Source organism: Neophocaena asiaeorientalis, unplaced genomic scaffold (genome assembly GCF_003031525.2).
Source record: "Neophocaena asiaeorientalis asiaeorientalis breed wild unplaced genomic scaffold, Neophocaena_asiaeorientalis_V1.1 scaffold251, whole genome shotgun sequence".
In the NCBI taxonomy this organism is placed as follows: Eukaryota; Metazoa; Chordata; class Mammalia; order Artiodactyla; family Phocoenidae; genus Neophocaena; species Neophocaena asiaeorientalis.
In genome coordinates this window covers 2,345,283-2,368,009 of record NW_020173377.1, presented here as the reverse complement: position 1 = coordinate 2,368,009, position 22,727 = coordinate 2,345,283, and the positions used below count along the sequence as shown (strand labels likewise).

At 45.1% G+C, this 22,727-nt stretch overlaps 1 protein-coding gene across 1 annotated transcript in view; it reads left to right on the top strand.

Moving 5' to 3' along the window:
• CHDH (choline dehydrogenase) overlaps nt 1-21,880 on the top strand; it is a 69,685-nt gene extending 47,805 nt beyond the window's left edge. Inside the window, exons 2-8 of the mRNA XM_024746287.1 lie at nt 88-845; nt 1,480-1,631; nt 2,387-2,516; nt 3,477-3,611; nt 19,844-19,986; nt 20,469-20,571; nt 21,329-21,880. Of these exons, the coding sequence (XP_024602055.1) occupies nt 143-845; nt 1,480-1,631; nt 2,387-2,516; nt 3,477-3,611; nt 19,844-19,986; nt 20,469-20,571; nt 21,329-21,747 (1,785 nt within the window). The 5' untranslated portion in view covers nt 88-142 and the 3' untranslated portion in view covers nt 21,748-21,880. The remainder of the gene's footprint in view (nt 1-87; nt 846-1,479; nt 1,632-2,386; nt 2,517-3,476; nt 3,612-19,843; nt 19,987-20,468; nt 20,572-21,328) is intronic.
• Nucleotides 21,881-22,727: the final 847 nt, after the last annotated feature.

Sequence of the window (22,727 nt, the reverse complement as noted above, 5' to 3'; positions counted from 1 at the left end):
TGCAGGGGCCCTTTGCTGCCCCAGCTGTGGGCTGATTCTGCAGTGCATGCTGAGTTAAACTTTTCAGAGCCTCTTTTTCTGGTTTAGGGAAAGTGAATCATCACATTCGCCCCGTGGAAGTAAGAGGACTTGGGCTGGAAGCATGTGGTGCATCCTTCGAGGCTGCAGGCGAGGGAGCCTGGGCCCCCGGGGAGCCCTGGGGCAGCACTGGCCCCGGGGCACCCGTGCTCTGGCCAGCGAGCGCCCCCGGATTGGGGGTGAGTACAGCCACGTGGTGGTGGGTGCGGGCTCCGCTGGCTGCGTGCTGGCCAGCCGGCTCACGGAGGACCCCGACACGCGAGTGCTGCTGCTGGAGGCCGGGCCCAAGGATGTGTACGCGGGGAGCAAGCGGCTCCTTTGGAAGATCCACATGCCCGCAGCCCTCGTGGCCAACCTGTGCGATGACAGGTACAACTGGTGCTACCACACGGAGCCGCAGCCGGGCCTGGACGGCCGCGTGCTGTACTGGCCACGTGGCCGGGTCTGGGGCGGCTCGTCGTCGCTCAATGCCATGGTCTACATCCGTGGGCACGCCGAGGACTACGAGCGCTGGCAGCGGGAGGGCGCGGCGGGCTGGGACTACGCGCACTGCCTGCCCTACTTCCGCAAGGCGCAGGCGCACGAGCTGGGTGCCGGGAGGTACCGCGGCGGCGACGGCCCCCTGCGGGTGTCCCGGGGCAAGAGCGGCCACCCGCTGCACCGCGCGTTCCTGGAGGCGGCGCAGGAGGCCGGCTACCCCCTCACCGAGGACATGAACGGCTTCCAGCAAGAGGGCTTCGGCTGGATGGATATGACCATCCACGAAGGTAGCGCGAGGCCTCCGATTCCCCATCTCCCAGGTTCCTCCTCTAAAAACGAAACGCTGCTCTATCACAGTCCCGACCCTCCTGCCCCCACCTGTCATGGTCAGTAAGTGTGGACAGACTGGGACTGGTTTGAGGTGGAGGGGATATGACAGATTACACTGGCGACAGGCCACAGAATACCATTCAAAGCCAATGAGAAGTGACTCGGAGATGGTGACCCCTTGGGCATCCTCTGGTCCCTGTTGGTGTGGAATGACGAGGCAGCTCTCCGGCCACACAGCCCCAAGTTTTATTACAGATGGGCGTACTGAGGCACAGAGCAGTGACGGGCCTTGCAGCAGGGCAGAGGCAAGGCCCGGGTGGACCCAGGGCTCTCATTATCAGCCACTCCTGGTCTCTGTCGTCCTGTCAAGGGTGAGGGATGTTTTCCCACCTGCATCCAGGGGCCCCAGGTAGATGTGGATGTCAGTTGGACAGGGTATTTTGGTCTCAGCCTTCCTTTGAAGGCAGAACTTGCACAGTCAGGGGAAGGGCAAATTTCCTCTTTCTGCAGTCCTTCCCTACCTCCCCCTCCACGATAGGTGCCTAGGGAACAGGCTGGGGCTGTGACTGATCTCCTTGCTCTGTCCTGCAGGCAAGCGCTGGAGCACGGCCTGTGCGTACCTGCATCCGGCACTGAGCCGCCCCACCCTCACGGCTGAGACCCAGACATTTGTGAGCAGGGTGCTGTTTGAAGGTACCCGTGCAGTGGGTGTGGAGTACATCAAGAACGGCCAGAGCCACAGGGTGAGTGAATTACCACCAAATGGGCAGCTCACACGGCAGGGAGGGAGTGGGCAGTGACCCCGTGGTCACGCTCAGTCAGTGTGGGTGGGCAGGAGTCACGTCCTTGTCGCCATCAACATGATGATAAGGAGTGAGCGGCTGGTGGCAACAGCCTGAAAGACTGTCCCCAGGAGGTGGTGGCCTGGCAGAGGTGAGGAAGCCCCAGTCTAGCCACCTGCACAGGGCCCATGGTGCCCGGGCATGAGTGCCCCCATGAACCCCTTTCTGCTATTGCCTTCCACACTTGTCCAGAAATTGATAGGTTTATATCAGAGGCTTTAAAAACCATACCTGTGATCACACTCCCTATTTCTGCACTGTGCTGTTTTCCACTTAGGAGCATGTGGGGATTGTTCTGCATCCCACGTGAAGATCTCTCTCACCATGTGCTTTATTTAAACTGCTTGTTTGAGTGCCTGCTTCCATTTGTCTCATTTAAGCTCTACAGTCCTGTTTTTAAGACCATCGTTACTGTCAGGCTGTTGCAGGATATATCAGAGTATGAACCACACTTGATGTATGATCACACACACCCACAGCTGCACGTGTGGGCTACTTTCACCTAGTGGCACCCAGAGCATCCTCTTCCTTGCTCTGGAGCCTGTGGGCAGGATCCCCACCCACCATGTGGGTGCGCCATGCCAAGGCCGTGTTCTTGGGGTTCTGACTGGCTTTTCTGGGAAAGTGTGAGCTGCCTGGCCCCTCGCCTCTTCCAGGCTTTCGCCAGCAAGGAGGTGATCCTGAGTGGAGGTGCCATCAACTCTCCACAGCTGCTCATGCTGTCGGGCGTGGGCAATGCAGACGACCTCAAGCAACTGGGCATCCCGGTGGTGTGCCACCTTCCTGGTGAGCTCCCTTCCCCACTGCGCCCCAGAGGTGTCCCTGTTAAATAAAAGTTTATTATACTTTATTAGCATGGAGTGGGGAGGGGACAGGAGTCAGGGCTCCTCAGAACTGTCACATTGTTCCCACGAGCCTGAAGGTCCCCCAGGCCTCGCTGGACTCCTACCCCCAGCGAAACCCCAAGCTTTTGTGTCGTTTTCCTCCCTTCCCCAGACATCCCGTCCCTCTCAGCAGCGAGGCACCTCTAGCAGGGAGCGTCTGCCCGTAAAGCCCACTGGGCCCGGCTCAGGCAGGTCAACAGGGCAGCCGCGTGGCAAGAGGGGTCGGGGCCTTTGTGTTTTCCGTCCTCAGGACACACCAGCTACCCTGACATGCTGTTCATGTTCAGATGGTTCTCCCGGCCTAATATTTATTTCATAGACTGTTTCTGATGCCCTTTGGAGCCTGTCCCTGTCCCTCTTGCCCTCTCTTATAACTCAAGCTCCCAGAGCTTGAAGCTTTATCATAAGAGGTCTTTGAAAGTGCCGGTCCATGACAGTGACCCGCCCAGTGTCCCCTTGAGCTTGGATGGGCTCATGCTGGGTCTGCACAGCATGACAGGCCTGCTTCCCTTCTTCCCCAGGCCAGGGGTGAGGGTGCAGGGTCAGCCGTCCCGGGACAGCTCACTGAGTGGTGCCCGCTGGAGGCGTGGGCACTGCCCCGGTGGAGGGTGCTGGCTTAGCAGGAAGGCACCTGGATGGTTACAGGTGCTGCCCTGGGAGCGAGTGTCAAGGGTAGGCAGCTTTGGCAGCATCTGAGAGGGCCAGACATGGCTGGGAGTGAGGGAGTGGTGTCCCTGGGAATGAGCAGGAGCTGGCCTGGCAGATAAGTGGGTGGAGGAAAAGTTTTCAAAACCAGGGGATGTTGAGAGGCCAGCTAAGCCCCTTTGGGAGACATTTTCCTAACCAGCCCCTCCGGTTTCAGGAGTTGGCCAGAACCTCCAAGACCACCTGGAGATATACATCCAGCAGGCGTGCACCTCCCCCATCACCCTCCACTCAGCACAAAAGCCCCTGAGGAAGGTCCGGATTGGCCTGGAGTGGCTCTGGAAGTTCACAGGTGGGTGTGCTCCTCCATGATTTTGGGAGAGATGTTCTGTGGGCGGCACAGCCTCCCTCCTGAGGTGCTTAGCCCGGGCTGTGGCTCCAGATTGCTGGTTCAAAGCTGAGCTATGCCATTTATTTCAGCTCTCTGAGCCTCAGTTTTCCCATCTGCAAAATGGGGATATGCCGTTCCCGTGTGGCAGGTTGGTGTGAGGACCAGACGCGATACACAGGGCTTGCCCGGGGTGACTCTGCAGGGGCTGGGTGCTGCCCTTCCTGATGGATGGATAGGGATGGCCTCATCCTGGACACTGCCTGGGGCCCAAGGGGCCAGGAGAAAATGCAGAGAAAGGGCACTTGATGGTGGACTACAGCTTCTATTTCTCAGCATTTTCCATGCGGTTTCTAGCTGGGTCTCAGAGTACTGAGTTTGGCCAGGAAGTAGTGCTTCGAAATCTTCTTCACTCAGCATGCATTTCTCGCACACCTACCGTGTGCTGTGCTACATGGTGAGAAGTGCTAATAAGGCAGGTTTTCTTAGGGAGTTTACGCCCTAGTGGAGACAATGGAAGGAAACTAAGTAAACATGCTAAGTTTTAAGTACAGTGAAGGAATAATTAGGATGTTAAACTGGAGAATGGTGGCAGGGGGTCTGTTAGGCAGGAAGAATACTTACGTGCAAAAGGCCCCGGGGCTAGGCATTGGGTGTGCTTGAAGAATGAATTTGTTGGGCCAGGGAGACTGCAGCACCTTGAGGAGGAGGCGGTGCAGGTGTCGCAGGGCCTTCCAGGGCCGGAGAGTAAGCTCTTGTCTAACACTCGGAAAGGAACTGTCCGATGAGACACACGTACTGACAAAGCAAAAGACTTTATTGGGAAGGAACCCCAAGGCAGAGAGCCTGGGGGAACCCAGGAGAACCGCTCTGCCACGTGCCTCGCAGGCTCAGGTTTTGCGGTAATGGGTTAGTTTCTGGGTTGTCTCTGGCCAGTCATCTCGCTTGGCCCATAGTCTGATTCAGGGTCCTTCCTGGTGGTGCGTGCGTCTCTCAGCCAAGATGGATTCCAGCGAGAAGGACTCTGGTAGATTGATCTTCTCCTCCTCCTTTTGCCCCTCCCAAATTCTCCTGGGAGATATGTTAGCTTTACTGTTGAGACTTCTCGTTTTGATGCTAATGCCTCTCAAATTATGAAAATTATTAATATTACTGCCGTTAGTGAAATAAATGAGCCTATGGATAAGACAGTATTTCATTTTGTGTATGCACCTGGGTAGTCGGAATATTGTCATGGTATTCCAGATAGACCTAGGAAATGTTGTGGGAAGAAGGTTATATTTTCAGCTACGAATATAATTACAAAGTGAATTTTTGCTCATGTTGAGTTGAGTGTATAGCCTGAGAGAATAGTAGGAATCAGTGTACGAAGCCTCCCGTAAATGGTGAGTACTGCTCCTGTTGATATGTAGTGGAAGTGTGCGACTACATAATATGTGTCGTGAAGGACAATGTCTAGGGATGAGTTAGCTAGGACAATTCCTGTTAATTCACTTACTGCAAAAAGGAAAATGAAGCCTAGGGCTCATATTATGGTGGGAGATCATTTGCTATTACCTCCATGAAGGGTTGCTAGTCAACTAAATACTTTTACTCCTGCGGAAATAGCAATAATTATAATGGCTGATGTGAAATATGCTCGTGTGTCAACATCTGTACCTACTGTAAACATACGGTGAGCTCATACAATGAATCCTAAAAATTCGATTGATATTATGGCTCATACTTACCTATATATCCAAAAGTCTCTTTTTTTTTTTTTCCTGAATAATAATTTACAATATGTGAGATTATTCCAAATCCAGGTAAAATCAGAATATAGACTTCAGGTTGTCCGAAGGATCAGAATAGGTGTTGATATAAGATTGGATCACCCCCTCCCGCAGGGGTCAAAAAAGGTTGTGTTCAGGTTTCGGTCTGTTAATAGCATAGTAATCCTGGCTGCTAATACAGGTAATGATAATAGCAGCAATACAGCTGTAATTAAAACGGATCATTACAAATAGTGGTGTTTGATGTTGGGGTACGGTGGGTGGCTTTATATTAATAATTGTAGTAATAAAATTAATAGCACCTAAAATTGAGGAGACACCTGCTAGATGTAGGGAAAAGATGGTAAGGTCTACTGAAGCTCCAGCACGGGCTAGGTTTTCAGCTAAGGGTGGATATACGGTTCAGCCTGTACCGGCACTGGCTTCAACTATTGATGATGCAGGTGGTAGTAGGAAGGAGGGTGGAGGTAATCAGAAGCTTGTATGATTTATATGGGGAAAGGCTGTATCGGGTGCCCCAGCATTAGTGGGACTAGTCAGTTTCTGAAGCCTCCAGTTGTGATAGGCATAACTATAAAAAAAATTATTACAAATGCATAGGCTGTTACAAGTTCATTGTAAATCTGATCATCTCCTGGCAGTGTTCTAGGTTAGCCTAATTCAGCATGAATTAACAGGCTTGAGGCAGTGTCTACCATTCCAGCCCAAGCACCAAACAGTAAATATAAGGTACTGATATCTTTATGGTTAGTTAAGAATAGTCAGCTGTTGATGAATGTAGGTAAAATGGCTGAGAAAGCATTAGACTGTAAATCTGAAGACAGGGGTTGAGTCCTCTTTTTGCCAAGTGCTGTGGTGCATTTTACATATTGAACTGCAACTTCAGAGAAGCAGCTTCAATTCTGCTGGGGCTTCTTCCGCTTTTTTTTTTTTTTTTCTTGCAGCAGGAGAAGTAGATTGAAGCCAGTTGACTAGGGTATTTAGGTGTTAACTAAGTTTCGTGGGAAATGTAATCCCACCAATCTAGTGAGGATTTAGCTTAAATTAAAGTGTTTGATTTGCATTCAACTGATGTAGGATATAGTCTTGCAATCCTTAGTGAGCAGGAATTAAGTAGCTTATACTTGCTTAGCGCTTTGAAGGCTCCTGGTCTGTGTAACCTAAGTTCCTAGTCCAGTACTGAAAGGGCTGGTGTAAGGGGTAAGAGTATTGTGGACATTACAGTTACTGTTGGTAGGAAAGTTGTTTTGTCAAATCAAATTGTCATTTTACTTTTATATTATTTATAGAGGGAAATATAGTTAGTGCTGTAGAATACGTGAGTCGTATGTAGAAGTACAGATTGAGTAACGCTGTGATAGCTATTAGTGTGGGTAAAATAATATTGTTATTTTTTGCTTTTTCTTGAATGAGTATTCAGGCATAAGTCCTGATAGTGGAGGAAGACCTCCTATTGATAATAGGGTGATGAGAATGAGGGTTGTAATAATGGGTATCTTATTTTGTGTGTGGTAGTGTGGGGGTGACTGAGCTGTAAATGGTATGAATATGGGAAGTGTTATTATGATATATATTAGTAGGTTAAGGATTGTTATAGTTGGGCTTTACAGCATAATGGCTGTTATTCACCCTATGCGAGCAATTGATGAATAAGCTGTAGTTTTTCATTGTTGGGTTTGGTTTAGTTCACCTCATCCTCCGATTATAATAGATGGTATGGATATGGATAATATTAGGCTGATGGATGGTGAGATTTGGTATCATACTGACAAGGGTGCAAGTTTTTGTCATGTTAATAAGATTAAGCATGCTGTTAATGAGGTGCCTTGTGGAACTTCAGGTACTCAGAAGTGGAATGGAGATAGTCCTAGTTTTATGGTTAGGGCTATTGCTATTACTATAGATGCTGTTGGATTAAAGATTTTTGTAATAGTTCATTGGCTGGAGTATAATAGGTTAGTGATAACGGCTATTGTAAGTAATATGGATTCGGTAGCTGTGTTAGAAACTATTTAGTGGATGCTTCTGTAGCTCATGAGGTAAACTTTTTTATTGTAATGGGAATAATGGCTAGTATATTTATTTCAAAACCGATTCAAATAAGTAGTCAGTGGGAGCTGGTTATTACAATGATGGTCCCTGAGATGATGGAGTTTAATAGTATGAGAAGGATATAAACCAACATTTTCGGGGCATGGGCCCAATAACTTATTTAACTGACCTTACTATACATTATGGTGTAATGTGGTAGCACGAAGAATTTTGAATTCTTAAGCACAGGTTCAGTTCCTATGATTCTAGAAATAAGAGCGTTTAAACCTCTATAGCTTACTCTATCACAGTAACTCTTTTATCAGACATATTTCTTATGTTTGTGGAGGAATGCCTGATGTTATAATAGGTAGTGAGACATGTCATATGCATATGGCTAGTGTTAGTAGTCAGAAGTTTTTTCAAAGTAAATGTATTAGTTGATCGTATCAGAGTCGAGAGTAGGATGCTTGAATTCATAGGAAAGAAATTGTTAGTAATAGTGTTTTGATGATAAGGTTGATTTTGTATAGTTCTGGTATGTAGGGGTTATGGAACGCTCTTAGAAATAGGATTGTTGAGAAAATGTTTATTATGATAATGTTGGCGTATTCTGCTAAGAAGAATATGACAGATGGGCCTGCTGCATACTCTATGTTGAAGCCTGATACAGGTTCAGATTCTCCCTCTGTTAGGTCAAAGGGAGCTCGGTTAGTTTCTGCTCGAGTGGAAATAAATCATATTATAGCTAAGGGTCATGATGGGAAAATTTTTCATAAATGCTCTTGTGTTGTGATGGAGGTTGAGAGGGTAAAAGACCTGTTTCTTAAGAGGACTGATAAAAGAATAATTGCTAGTGTTACTTCATATGAAATTGTTTGTGCTACTGCTTGTAGGGCTTCAATTAATGCGTATTTTGAGTTGGAAGCTGATCCGGATCATAAAATGGAGTATACAGCTAGGCTTGATGTAGCTAGCATAAATAATACTCCTAGACTTATATTAATAAATGGGTAGGGGAATTCATATGTTTAGGGCTAGGGTTGGTGCAATGATAAATACGGAAATGGAGGATGTAGCTGGTCGTAGTGGTTCTTTAGTGAATAATTAGACTGCCTCAGTAATGGGCTGTAATAGGCCACATGGTCCTACGATAGTTGGCCCTTTTTGAAGTTGCATATAACCCAAAATTTTTCGTTCAATTAGTGTTAGGAATGCTACGGCTAGAAGAATGGGGATAACAAGTATTAAGATATTAATTATAAACATTTTGTTAAGGGAGGGGATTTGAACCTCTGGTTGTAAAGGTTTAAGTTTTATGCAGTTACCGGGCTCTGCCCCACCTTAACAAACCCTGGTCTTGAGTAATATATTATATGTATTAATTAAATTAAGATTATATCATTAATTGGTTTTAAGGCACTTTTTAAAGTGGGCCTTATTTCTCTTGTCCTTCCATACTGGGAGAATTATGTAGTAGATAGAAACCGGTCTGAACTCAGATCATGTAGGACTTTAATCACTGAACAAACAAACCTTTAATAGCGGTTACATCATTGGGGTGTCCTGATCCAACATCGAGGTCGTAAACCGTATTGTTGATCTGAACTCTAGAATAGGATTGAGCTGTTATCCCTAGGGTAACTTGTTGATCAATTTTTTGGATCAATTAGTGATGATATGTTTTGACTGGTAAGTCTAGACTTAATCACTCAGAGCCTTTTTTGTGTTCCAAGGTCACCCCAACCAAAATTGTCACCCCATGTAAAATTTTGTTATCCCTTGGTGGTTTAATTAGGGTTTTTTTGCTTAATTAATTAAAGCTCCATAGGGCCTTCTCGTCTTATTTTGTTATTCCCACCTCTTCACGGTAAGGTCAACTTCACTGATTGAAAGTAAGAGACGGTAAAACCCTCGTGTGGCCATTCGTACAAGTCCTTATTTAGAGAACAAATGATTACGCTACCTTTGCGTGGTCAGGATACTGCGGCCATTTAACAGTTGTCACTGGCCAGGCAGTGCCTGTAATACTAGTTATGCTAGAGGTGATGTTTTTGGTAAACAGACAGGGTTTGCGTTTGCCAAGCTCTTTTTACTTTTAATCTTTCCTTGAGTGCCTGCCTGTGTTGGGTTAACAGTGTTTAATAAATAATTTAATGTTGAGTTGTATTTATTTACTGTTAATTATCAGTATATTATTAGTTACTGATGTAAATTTATGCAAGGAGAAATACTTCTTGTTGCTCATAATAACATTATTGCCTCTGTCGGTCAATAGATTAGTCTAGTACAAATCTAGGAGTCGATTTGCTTGTTGTTGGTATTAAAGTTATTGTTGAGCTTGAACACTTTCTTAATTGGTGGCTGCTTTTAAGCCAACGATGGTGTTGTTTGTTTTTACTCTCTAGATAAGATTGTATCCATTTCTAAAAAGCTGTACCTATTTAGATAACATTGTAAAATACATTAAAATTTATAATTATTTTGGTAATTTTTAAAGTTGAACTGAAATTCTTTTCCTGGACAACCAGCTATCACCAGGCTAGTCAGGTTTGTCACCTCTACTTATAAATCTTCTATTTTGCTACATAGATGAGTTTGTTCTAATAAACTGTTCATAAGTAGCTCGTCTGGTTTCGCCATATTTAACTTCTTTGTTAGATGTTCTCTAGTTAAATCATTATGCGAAAGTTACAAGGGGTAAACTTTGCTTTTTGTTACTTTTAATGCTTTTTTCATCATTCCCTTAGAGTACCTTCTGTGTAGTGCCAGAGGATATTTTAAATTTCTATCCCCTATACTTTAAATGTTGAGTGAATGTTTTATTTAGTCTGCTTATATTAGTAGATATGGGGAGAGGTGTTGGGCTAGATTTCATTCAGAGTATTCATAAATTATGAAATCTAGGTGTAAACTAGGTGCTTTATTTAAGCTACGCTTTGATTTATCCAAGCTCACTTTCCAGTATGCTTGTTACGACTTGTCTCCTCTTGTATGATTAGTATTTGCTAATAGATTATAGGAAGTTATTATAATACTTGACGAGGGTGATGGGCAGTGTGTGCGTGCTTCGTGGCCTTGTTCAATTAAGCACTCTATTCTTAATTTACTACTAAATCCTCCTTTGGTTTTTAGTTTTCATAATTCGTGCGTGAGAAATATATTCTTGAAATAGAAAATGTAGCCCATTTCTTCCCATCCTACAGGTTACACCTTGACCTAACGTTTTTATGTATGATAATTATGCTTGAGTTTGCTGAAGATGGTGGTAATATAGACTGAATTAGCAAGGGTTGGTGAGGTTTATCGGGGTTTATCAATTATAAAACAGGCTCCTCTGGAAGGGTGGGAAGCACAGCCCAGTCCCCTGAGTTTTAAGCTGTTGCTAGTAGAACTCTGGCAAGTAATTTTGTTCTTGTAGTTATTTGGGTTTAGGGCTAAGCATAGTGGGGTATCTAATCCCATTTTGGGTCTTAGCTGTCCTGTAGTCAGGAAATACTAAAGTCACCTTCGTAGTCTATTTTAGTTATGGCTTTTTACAGCTTAGTTAAAATTTAACTTCATTTTGTATCACTCTTTAACACACTTTACACCGAGTTTCTATTAATTGGGGTTAATTATATGACCACGGTGGCTGGCAGAAAATTTACCAACCCCAGTTCATACAACTTAGTCGAACTTTGGTTTACGGCTTAATTTTTCTCACTGCTGTCTCCCATGGGGTGTGGTTAAGCAGGGCGTTATGGGCCACCCATATGAGCGTGCTGACGCCTGCTCCTTTTCATCTTAATGATTTAGAGGGCATTCTCACTGGGGCACAGACGCTTACATGTGAATTTTATTAAAAATTTATAGAAAGGCTGGGACCACACCTATGTGTTTATGGACTTGGTAAGCTCATCTGGGCATTTTCAGTGCCTTGCTTTAGGTTTTAAGCTACGCTAACAAGCTGTTTTTACATAGTGAAGTAATATGTATGTGGTTGGTTTATGTCGGATTTAGTGTTAAAATTTTGATAGAAGTGGTCTGCATAAATGGTAAATATCTAAGTAGTTGATTGGTGGTATGATTGGGGTTTATTTTCTAGGTCTATCTAATTCTGAGCATTCAGTTCATGTTTATCGAGTATAGACAGCTAAGTCCCATGTATTTATATGTTTTTGCCTTGTTTTGGGGGTTTGGCAAGGCATTATAGGCATGTAGAGCATGGGATTTAGTGGGGGGTAAAGAGGGTTTGTTAAACAGGTCATTCATCTGTTTACTGCATGTGTGTGTGTATGTACGTGTACGTGTGTGTATGTGTGTCCGTAATTTCCTTATGGCCTGTAACCATTGATTGAATAACACCTTATGGTTGATGATGTTGGTAAATAATATTCAATTAAAGTCCAGCTACAATTTATTTGACTGTGTTAAGGCCTCAGATGGCCATAGCTGAGTCACAGCATCCCTTTAAAAACTAAAAATTAGCAAACGCATGAAATCACAGTTATGTGTAAGCGTGGCCTGATTAGTCGTTGGTCCGACGAGATGTCTTATTTAAGAGGAAAGAGTGGGCTCTTTCAGGTGAGATGGCCCTGAAGTGAGAACCACTTGTCTGATAAAGTTCATTAGTAGAAACCGCCACAAGTTACGGGCCTGGAGCGAGAAGAGGGACACCCCAAGCGGGCTGATGGTTTCACGCAGCCCGCTGGTTACACTTGTGATCTACTGGATATGGTACACATGTTGACTAGGGTTGATTTGACTTAACGTGCTATGTACTGTCAGTAAGATAATGTACATGCTTATAAGCGTGGGGTAAATAATTAATGTGCGATTGTACATACGATGTACTGTCAGTAAGATAATGTACATGCTTGTAAGCGTGGGGTAAATAATGCACATTATACATATAATGCATCATGTACGATAAGGTAATAGGTACATGTAATGTGGTAGTGCATATATGCACAAAGTACATAGTAGTTAATGGTAAAAAGAGGTTATTTTAATACTGACATGGTACTTAATAATCTTGTAAATGTCCCGTAACAAAGTTTCAGGGAATGGTTTAAGTGGAATTTCAGTTTTGGGTGCTGATGGTGGATCTGGAGCCTCTTCCTTGAGTCTCAGGGAAAGAATGTTATTCTCCTTTTCTGGTTTACAAGACCAGGGTAATAGATATACTACAAACACTCTTCATTTCAGGAGATTATTTTCAGTGATGCTAGTTACTGACATTAGTACTCAAATTTAAAAAGAAATATAATATAGATGCTAGTTGTCCGACAGTAATGAAGGGGTATTCCACGGGTTGTCCTCCAATTCATGGTAGTGTTAATAGGTCTGCTACTAGTACTCAAGATAGGTATTGGCTGAGAGAGCGAAATATTATGCTTTAGAGGTCAAAACGTTACGCTTCGTTGTCTGGATGTGTGGAGCATTGGGATGAGTGGTAGAATTAAGACTGAAAAGATGAGGGCCAGTACTCCTAGTTTATTGGGGATTGATCGCAGGACTGCATATGCAAATAGGAAGTACCAGTCTGGCTTGATATGGGTGGTGTTTTGAGAGGGTTTGCTGGGGTGTAGTTATCAGGGTCTCTTAATAAATTGGGTGAAAATACCACTAACATTATTAGTACTAGAAGTAGTAATGAGGCACCTCGATGTCTTGGATTGTATCGTAGGGGTGAAATGGAATTTTGTTACGTCAGATGAGATTCCTGTGGGGCTATTAGATCCTGTTTCGTGAAAGAATAGTAAGGGGACAGCTGTTAGTGCTGTAACAATGAATGGGAGAATAAAATGGAAAGCAAAGAAGCGTGTAAGAGTTGCTTTATCTACTGAAAAGCCACCTCAGATTCATTTGACAAGGCTTGCGCCGACACATGGAATAGCTGAGAGGAGATTAGTAGTAACTGTTGCCCCTCAGAGTATTTGTTCTCAAGGTAAGACATAGCCTATGAATACTGTGGCCATGACCGTAAATCACAAGATGATTCCAGTGTTTCATGTTTCTAAAAAAGTATAGGATCCATAATAGAAGCCTCGTCCTATGTGAATAAATAGGCAAAGAAAAAATATGGAGGCTTCATTTGCATGTAGGTATCGGATAACTCACCCATAGTTTACATCTCGGCAGATATGTGTTACTGATGAGAAAGCGTTATTACGTCTGATGTGTAATGTGTTGCTAGGAATAAGCCTGTTAAGATTTGTAATACTAAACAAATGGAACCGAGATCTCATCATGATGAAATGTTTGATGGGGCTGGAAGATCAATAAATGCACTGTTAATAATTTTTATTAATGGGTGTGATTTTCGGATGTTGGTCATTAGGGTTCTTATAGTTGAATAACAACGATGATTTTTCACGTCATTGGCCATGTAAGAATGATGATAACATACACTGTATTTATTTTAAGTACTATTTTTGTAATTAGTTTGGTGGGGTTTTCTTCAAAACCTTTGCCTATTTATGGTGGACTTGGGTTGATTGTGGGTGGTGGTGTTGGTTGTGGGATTGTGTTGAATTTTGGTGGCTCATTTTTGGGTTTAATAGTATTTTTGATTTATTTAGGGGGGATGTTGGTAGTGTTTGGTTATACGACGCCTATAGCTACTGAGCAGTATTCTGAGGTTTGAGTTTCTAAGAAGACTGTTTTAGGTATATTTCCTTCAGGGTTGATAATATAATTTTCAATGGTATTTTATGTTTTAAAAGATGAGGAAGTGGAGATTGTATTTCAAGTTTAACAGGCTAGAGGATTGAGTGATTTATAATACAGGTGATTCTGGATTTTTTAGTGTAGAGGCTATAGGAATTGTGGCGTTGTATAGTTATGGTGCTTGATTAGTAACTGTCACTGGTTGGTCAGTGCCTATTGGTGGTGTAGTTATTATAGAGGTTACTCATGGTAATTAAATAGAACTATGCTTAGGGTGAGGGTAAAGAGGAAGGAGAGAAAATATAGTTTGATTAGGCCTTTTTGGTCTGATACTAGTGTAGAAAATGTTATTTGAATGAGGGAGGTAGTTTTTTGGTAAAATACTTTACTTTCTAGTTAGATTAAATCTAGGAGGGACGATGCTGACGTGCTTCTTCCCGTATCTAGAGTTACACTATAACGGTCATTGATCTCATGTAACTATATATCATCATTTCATCAGAGGCTCAGTCACACATTTGGTAATGCAAGAAACAACAATTTTGTAAAACAGGCAATATAAAAAATAATATAGCTAGCAGTATTAGTAAGGTCATATGTAAAAATTTAAGTCAAGAACTTCCATTAGGTGCAGCCCAGTATATCCCAGTTCATCTGACTTAGTCTGTTGTATACCAGTTCTTATCTTGAAGGGACATTATATATTGGCATTGTCCACAGGGCACCCAGCCCAATTTCCTAGTGTTACTAGGCTGGTTATCCCTAGTACAGTTTAATTTCCCCAACATAAGGGAGCCTTTAAATTTAAATGACCATAGCCTGGAGTTAACCTTCCGGTTGCAGATCATGGAGCATCTGATCTTAATCCAAAGATAGATTACTGAGTTAAGCTTCAGAAACAAATTTAGAGCGTCCTTTTAATAATTCAATTAAACTTTGCAACAATATAACATAACAGCAAGGAACTATCTGAGAAGTGAGTCTTAGTGAATACAGACCTCAATAAACAGAATTAGAATTTGATATCCCCTGAAATGTCTCTTTCTCCCTAAAATTACCCTCATTTTTATCAGATATCTCCAAATCAAGATTAATCTGTCTGCAAATTAAGTTTGATAAAAGGCCTCCCAAGGCCAGGAAAGCCAGGCCAAGGGCCTGTCACAGATTTTGCCTTATAGATTTAGGAGAATCCCTCCCTTTTTGAGGTCCGCAAAATAACCCGAGATTCCTGCACCTGTTAGGAGGTGGCTTTACTAATTTATCTTATACAGCTGCTGGGAACCTAAGAGTTTGCAATCTCTGGAGGGATCAGGTAGAAAGAAAAGAGAAGTGTTTCAATTCTGCTTACAAAGGTACAATTTACCAAATTGCTGCAAGTCATGATTAGTTTGAGGGGGTTTCTTTATATCTGGAAAACACAGATTAAAAGCTAGTAATGTTTCAGACAGAAACCATAAAAATTATAACCACGTTCATCAGTTTACTCACTCCTATGTAACTAATCCTTTTTGTTAACAGTTTCCATTAGACTGTTAAAAAATATCTTACCTGGGATTTCCCCTGCGGTCCAGTGGTTCAGACGCCAAGGGTTCCATCCCTGGTCGGGGAACTAAGATCCCACATGCCTCGCAGTGCAGCCAAAAATAAAATAAAATAAAATAAATAAATAAAAGACATAAATAAAATAGCTACTCAAAAGAAAAAAGTCTTACCTAGTTTAGTAGTATGATTTAAAAGTTATCAGAAACCTGTACTTGTCTAAAGCCCTTTCTGTGAATCTTCTTGAAGATGAAGCAGTTTTGCAAAGCATCAGTTTAACTGCCCGTGAACGACGAAAAGTCTTAAAAAGGCAAGGTTAACAAAGAAGCTTAACCAAGTTTCTGTCACATACAACATTTTAAGATAACTAATATTATAACAATACCAGGACATATCCAAATTTCAGAAACTTTATATAATTTCTAGAATGTGTATATTAATACTGTTTCTCCACACAGTATATTCTAAGTAGGTTTATCCCTAGTGTGGTAATGATCTCCATGTAATTTAACATACCGAATACTACTAGTTAAATATTTCTCTCTGAAATGCCTCAGAGACCCTCTAAAGTGTCCCCAAGTTAGCTGGAGGTCAAAAGAACTTTAATTACAATTTGGTATTTGGGACGTTTGTCAAAAGGTCTCAAAACACTTGGTCAAATAAGATCATAGGTCATTGTGAGATAATGCTTATTCCTTAACCAAAGTTACAAGAGATCTCAAAAGCAAATACAGATCACTTAACGGCACGGAAACTCACACAATCTGTTATCAAAAGCAGCGTTCCAAGGAAACTTTGTCCTCTTACTAAAGAGAGAAAACCAGATCCAGTCTTGTACCAGCCTGCTTTTAGTAACAAAATTCACTTAATTAACTGTACTCTGCACCTAGCCAATCCTGACCATCCACAAACCCTCCATCACTTTCTGTATCCATATTAGTCTGCCCCCCATTCTCTTCTCCACTGAGAAACAACCAGCTCTAAGACAGACTCACTTTCTTTTCCTTTAATAAAATGCAATTCCATTCTCATACCTTCTTCACTGCAAATACACATCCTACTTTCCTGCTGTACACTGGAATGCTTCCTTTATTATTTCTATTAGCTTTAATTACATGTTTAAATTAGAGCCCTCAACTCTTAAAAACCTTACTTTCTAGTGAAAACTAAGAGGTAAGCAATTGTGAACTTTTTTTTTTTTGGTTGCATTGGGTCTTAGTTGCAGCAGGCGGGCTCCTTAGTTGTGGCATGTGAACTCTTAGTTGCAGCATGCATGTGGGATCTAGTTCCCTGATCAGGGATTGAACCCGGGCCCCCTGCATTGGGAACGTGGCATCCTAACCACTGCACCACCAGGGAAGTCCCAGCAGTTATGAACTTTTACATTAGCATTCTGTAGATTGGTAAACATAAATACTAGTGAAAATTTCTAAAAACATTTGCTTTCTTATAGAGAACATCTCAGGGTGGCACCAAACATGTTCGTTAATAGTCCTAAATACATTTAGTGTCTCTGTTTAGTAATTGATGTCTCAGTATCTTATTTTATTTGGGAACCACCTAGCTATTCAATAACTTCCATCACTTAATTTAGAACAACTCTAAATTTCAAGTATATTTCCAAGTATCTGGAGAGATTATTCTCACGTAGACATTCCTAAAATATAATTATTCCTAAAAAGTTCACCCAAAAGCTCTGATCTCACTTGTATTTTAATTCACTTAAAAAATTTCATCACACCAAGTTATGTTCCTTGCTGACAAATTTACAACAGATATAATAAGATCTTATTTGACTTCTAGTAAACCTAGGTACAATAAAGGTATTATATACTTAATGTTGATGACAAAGACATGTCTATTTAAATTAACAAACTTAAACTAAGTTTAATACCAGATATTAATTTAATACTGAATATTTCCCAGTTTACATGAACCTGAAATTAATTCTGGCCAGTTACCTTCTGTATTTTTGAAAATTTATATAAGCACTAAATTTCCCTTAAGCCAATTAAATAGAGCTCATTAAAAAATCAGTTTTGGTAATAACATCCAAAGGTAAGGACATATATATAACGCACACAGATATATAGACAAACACAACCAGAGATCTCAAAGCTTCATTTTCTGAACTTAGTTAGTTATGAATCAGGTATTATAAAACTCACTAGTTTATAAATAATGGTTGGAATAAGTAAAATTTAGAAAGCTTTCCTTCCACATTGTTTTTTTTTCCCCTCAATCTCAGGAATTAGAGATGATCTAGATCAGATAGATAAGTGATCCTGAGAGCCCTGGTCTCAAGGCACAGGGCGAGAAAAGCAAGTTCTCTCAGAAGGAGTTGTTCCCTCAGGGTCAGAATTCTGAAACGACGTTTTATCAAGCTTCCCTTTTCTAACTGTATATGCAAAAAGAACCAGTTTGGAATTTTCAAGAGTTTCACCTAAACCAGTTTTCTCTGGAGTCTAAAGAATATTCTGGCCACCCAGTGTTATAATAGAATATCATCTTTTTCTTAGTCATAGGCTCACAGCTAAAATCTTTCCAGTCAGACAGAATTCTCCCAAGAGGGCTCTGCAGTGGAACAGAACCAGAATTTCCCATTTCATAAGGCAGAATGGCCATCACAAATCGCAGCACAGAACACAGAGTACGAAACACACACAGGCACCGCTGTCCTAATCAGACACTCACTTAAATACAAGGTTGCAGTCTCTCAGAAAACCTCCTACAGAGACAGAGTACTTCAGATCCAAGTACTACGAACAGAGTAAATGGAAATATCTCAGGTCTTCAGAGATTTCAAAGGGAGGAAAGGAGGGCAGTTTGAAAGAAGAGGGGAAGGACGGGGGGGGGGGGGGGAACAAAAGGGGTGGCCTTACGGACATCTCCTGCCAGGTGTTACGGGACTTTTCTCTGGGCTTCCAGGAAGGGAGGACAGGAACTCGGCCCTACCAGAAACTAGATACCAGATAATTCAAGTTCTCTGCCCACCGGAGGTGATCAGGCTCTGGCGCTCAGATAACTGAAGCCCTTCAACCAGACTCCCGCATCCAGAAGAAAGGAGGGTGGGATAGGAGGGGTTGAGAAGAGGAAGGGGAGAGGGAAGGGAAGGGCAAAGACGTCAGCGACGTCTCTTGTTCCTTACCTGGGCGGGGCACTCTGGCCAGTCATCTGCGTCAGGAGGAGATCAGAGACAAGAGGGTCCCAGTGGTGGCCTCTGGGTCTGGTCCGTCGGTAGGTGAGCTGGTACCTGAGCAGTCAGGATGTCAGTCGTGGTAAAGAAGAGATTCCACCAGAGTCGCCAGCTGTTGCAGGAAGGGAGACCCCTTCCAGGGCCCGAGAGTGGGCTCTCGAGTTGTTAGGGAACCATTAACCAAAACCACTCGCCTTGGCCAGGCGCGATGATAGCCTCTTGCCTGAGGTGTCTCACAACAGGAGGTCCTGAAAAAGAACATGGTGCTGCTGGTGAAAACTAACCGGGAGGATTTGGGAGGGGCCGAAAGAGGGCAGAGACGACCAGCCTCCCAGAATCCTTTGCGCTGGGATCCATCTTGGCTGAGAGATGCACACGCCACCAGGAAGGACCCTGAGTCAGACCATGGGCCAAGCAAGATGCTTGGCCAGAGACAACCTGGAAACTAACCCCATCACCATAAAACCTGAGACTGTGAGCCACGTGGCAAAGCAGTTCTCCTGGGTTCCCTTACCCTCCTGCTCTCTGCCCGGGCGCCCCCTTCCCAATAAAGTCTTTTGCTTTGTCAGCACGTGTGCCTCCTCGGACAGTTCATTTCCGAGCATTAGAGAAGCGCCCACTCTTGGGCCCTGGAAGGGGTTCCCCTTCCTGCAACAGTGGGAGGTTGGATGGAAGGGGGCCTTGACCTGGATCACGACCTGTGTGTGAAGGGTGGGCTGCAGTAGGTTTGGGATATGCCCATAGGACATCAGGTCCCACAGTCCAGTTGGCAGGGGTGGAGTCAGGGGAAGGGGCAAAGCTGAAGCCCCTTGGCATGGAGCTGATATCGAAAGCCCTGGTGCTGGGTGAGCCCACCTCGGGGAAGGAGGACAGAGTCGAGGACTTGGGTCCAGGCACTAGACTACAGGCCAGGAAGAGGAGGAGGAAGTGCCCGGGAGAGAGGAGGCTGGCCCACCTGCCACGCCTGGACTTGCTCCTCTGCCTCATCGTCTTCTGATCCTCAGGGGATGGAGCCACGGCCCATCTGGAAACAGGTGGGTTCATCCGGAGCCAGCCTGGGGTCCCCCACCCGGACATCCAGTTCCACTTCCTCCCTTCCCAGGTGATCGACCATGGGCGGGTCCCCCCACAGCAGGAGGCTTACCAGGTGAGCAGGTCGTCTCCCCACTGCAGCAGGGCCTCCAGGGTGGGCGGCCCAGAAGGCGGTGCCCTGCTCTCCAGCTGCCCGGAGTGTCTGAGGGGAGGGAAGGGGGGTGGGGAGCCAGAGGTAGAGTGAAGCAGACTGCGTGGTGCACAGCAAGGCCACACCCGCACCCAGCTCGGGGCAGCTGCACCGGGTCCTGAATACTAAAAATGGACAATGAAGCCGGCTCTGCCCAGCGACCGCCAGCCCCTGAACATGAGGCATCAGGTATAAAGCCAGGAAGCAGGAGAGAGGGACTGAGGTGGTTTTGATGCCTTTTGTGTGTGTTGGGGGTGGGGCTGGTAAGATGCAGGTAGATTTTAAAATGTATCTGCTCTTAATTGACTCTGGGTGTTGAGTCCCAGGGACCACAGGAAACCCGGGGCCTCTCTAAATGACTAAGCTGGGGGGTTAACAGGGGTCACCGCCTCTCTGGGCTCTTCCAGGTGCATGTGGGGACCATGCGGGGCACAAGCGTGGGCTGGCTCAAACTGAGAAGTGCCAACCCCCATGACCACCCTGTGATCCAACCCAACTACTTGTCAACAGGTAATTCAGCCACCTTTGTCTCTCCCAGACCTGGGCTTGTTGGGTCGTTGATGGATTGACTGCATGAATGAATGCCTTTATGGGGTTCATATTTGTCCCTGAATCTCACCCCTGGACCCCATTTTTGAGACACAAGTCACATTCTGTCCTCCTGCCACCCCATTATCCTGGGCTGTAAACGTGCACGTGTTGCTATGTAGTGCCCTCGGTCACTTGAAGTAACCCTGACACACCATCTTGCACAGTAGGCAGGATTTGCAGCTTCCAGAACAATCTACCAAGAGACGCAAGGAGATCTGGCTGTGTATAGATAGCTCACAGCACCTTTTTCTTACTGTTCCTGTGAGTATCTTCTAAAAGCAAATTACACTCCTGGGCCTGCCTCTTTATGCACAGCAAAACTGCACAGTCCCCACTGGGCAGGTTTTGCCCAATAATACTCACGCTGTGGCAGAGGCAGGACGTGTAGTCTTATCTCTATTTTATAGATAAGGAAATTCAGATCTCCGATTTAAACGTAGGGCCTCCGGGGCAAGCTGTGTCCGTCTAGGATGCTGTCTGTTTGGGCTTCGTGGGACTCTGCTTGGTTGCACTGTAACTGCTGATGGGTAGGTGACAGGCAACCTGGTGGCTTGGACCTCCATGTCCCTGAACCGTGTCCCCTTGGGCAGCTTCTTGAGCCTCTCCCAGTGGCGAATCTTCCAGCGAGGCCAGCACGGTAAGAGGAGGCATGTAACCTGTTTCTTCTCCTTGACAGAAACTGACATCGATGACTTCCGTCGGTGTGTGAGGCTGACCAGAGAAATTTTTGCACAGAAAGCTCTGGCACCGTTCCGGGGGAAGGAGCTCCAGCCAGGAAGCCACGTCCAGTCGGATAAGGAGATAGACGCCTTTGTGCGGGCAAAGGCAGACAGCGCCTACCACCCATCGTGCACCTGCAAGATGGGCCAGCCCTCCGACCCCATGGCAGTGGTGGACCCGCAGACCAGGGTCCTCGGGGTGGAAAACCTCAGGGTGGTCGACGCCTCCATCATGCCCAGTGTGGTCAGTGGCAACCTAAACGCCCCCACCATCATGATCGCAGAGAAGGCAGCCGACATCATCAAGGGGCGGCCAGCTCTCTGGGACGAGGCTGTCCCTGTCTACAAGCCCAGGACCTTGGCCACCCAGCGCTGAGGCTGTCCCTGAGTAAGAAGGCTCAGCACAGCCCTTGGCGCCAAATGTGCTTTCCTGGATCTCTCTAGAATGTTACAATTTGATGGCCAAGAATTGAATAATTTAAGAAATGAAACCAGTATTGGTCAGTGAATCGGTTTCTTTCTTCCCAGCATGTCCCTGGGGGCCCTCTGGGGAAGGCCGGCATTCTGGCTGGGGCCCCTCCTCCCTGCCTCCTGGTAGGACAGCAAAGGGGACGGGAGGCCGGTGGAGAATGGGTAACTCCGGCCAGGTCCTCGTCTTGTGTTCCGCGGTGCTCTCCAACCCCGGGTCCTGCTGTGTTCCTGGGTCCTGATAGGACTTGAGGAAAGTGGTTCTCTCCCAGGCTCCCTCTGGAGGCAAGCCCGTCCAAGAGCAGGGTGCTTGCACAGAGGCCGGGGCATCCTCCCTCTCAGGCTGAAAGCTGCAGCGGAGGCCGAGGGTCCCACAGGAGTTAGGGAGCGTGGAGCTCAGCTGGGATGTGTTCACAAGCCTCCCGTGTCCAGAGGGAAAGCTGCCTGCTGGGAGAAACAGGCTTCTCCTTTCTCTGCCGCCTCCTGATTTCACTCCCAGAGCGAGGCAGGAACTGATGCTCAGTTGGGTACCTCTGAGGGGCTTGCAGCCCACCTCTCTGATGCTCTGGTTCTTATTAACACCATCAGCCCGATGAGAGGAATTCTGGGACTTTTTCCAGGACTCAGGAGTCTACTGGGCCTTTTCACTACCATAGGTTTCAGGGTTTAGCATTTTTAAAGATTTTCCTGTTGCCAGGAAACCTAGAAACCCAGAGCAAACCTGCATCCCTGGCCCGCTCCATGCAAAGCCTCCCTCTCAGCCTAGGGAGATGGAGGGCTCAGCAGTGGCCACGGCCGGCTCATTCACATTCTCCAGACGTCCACAGCAACAGACCAGGCGGGAGCCAGACTGACGGAAAAAGCAGTCAAGTAAAACTAAAATCCTGA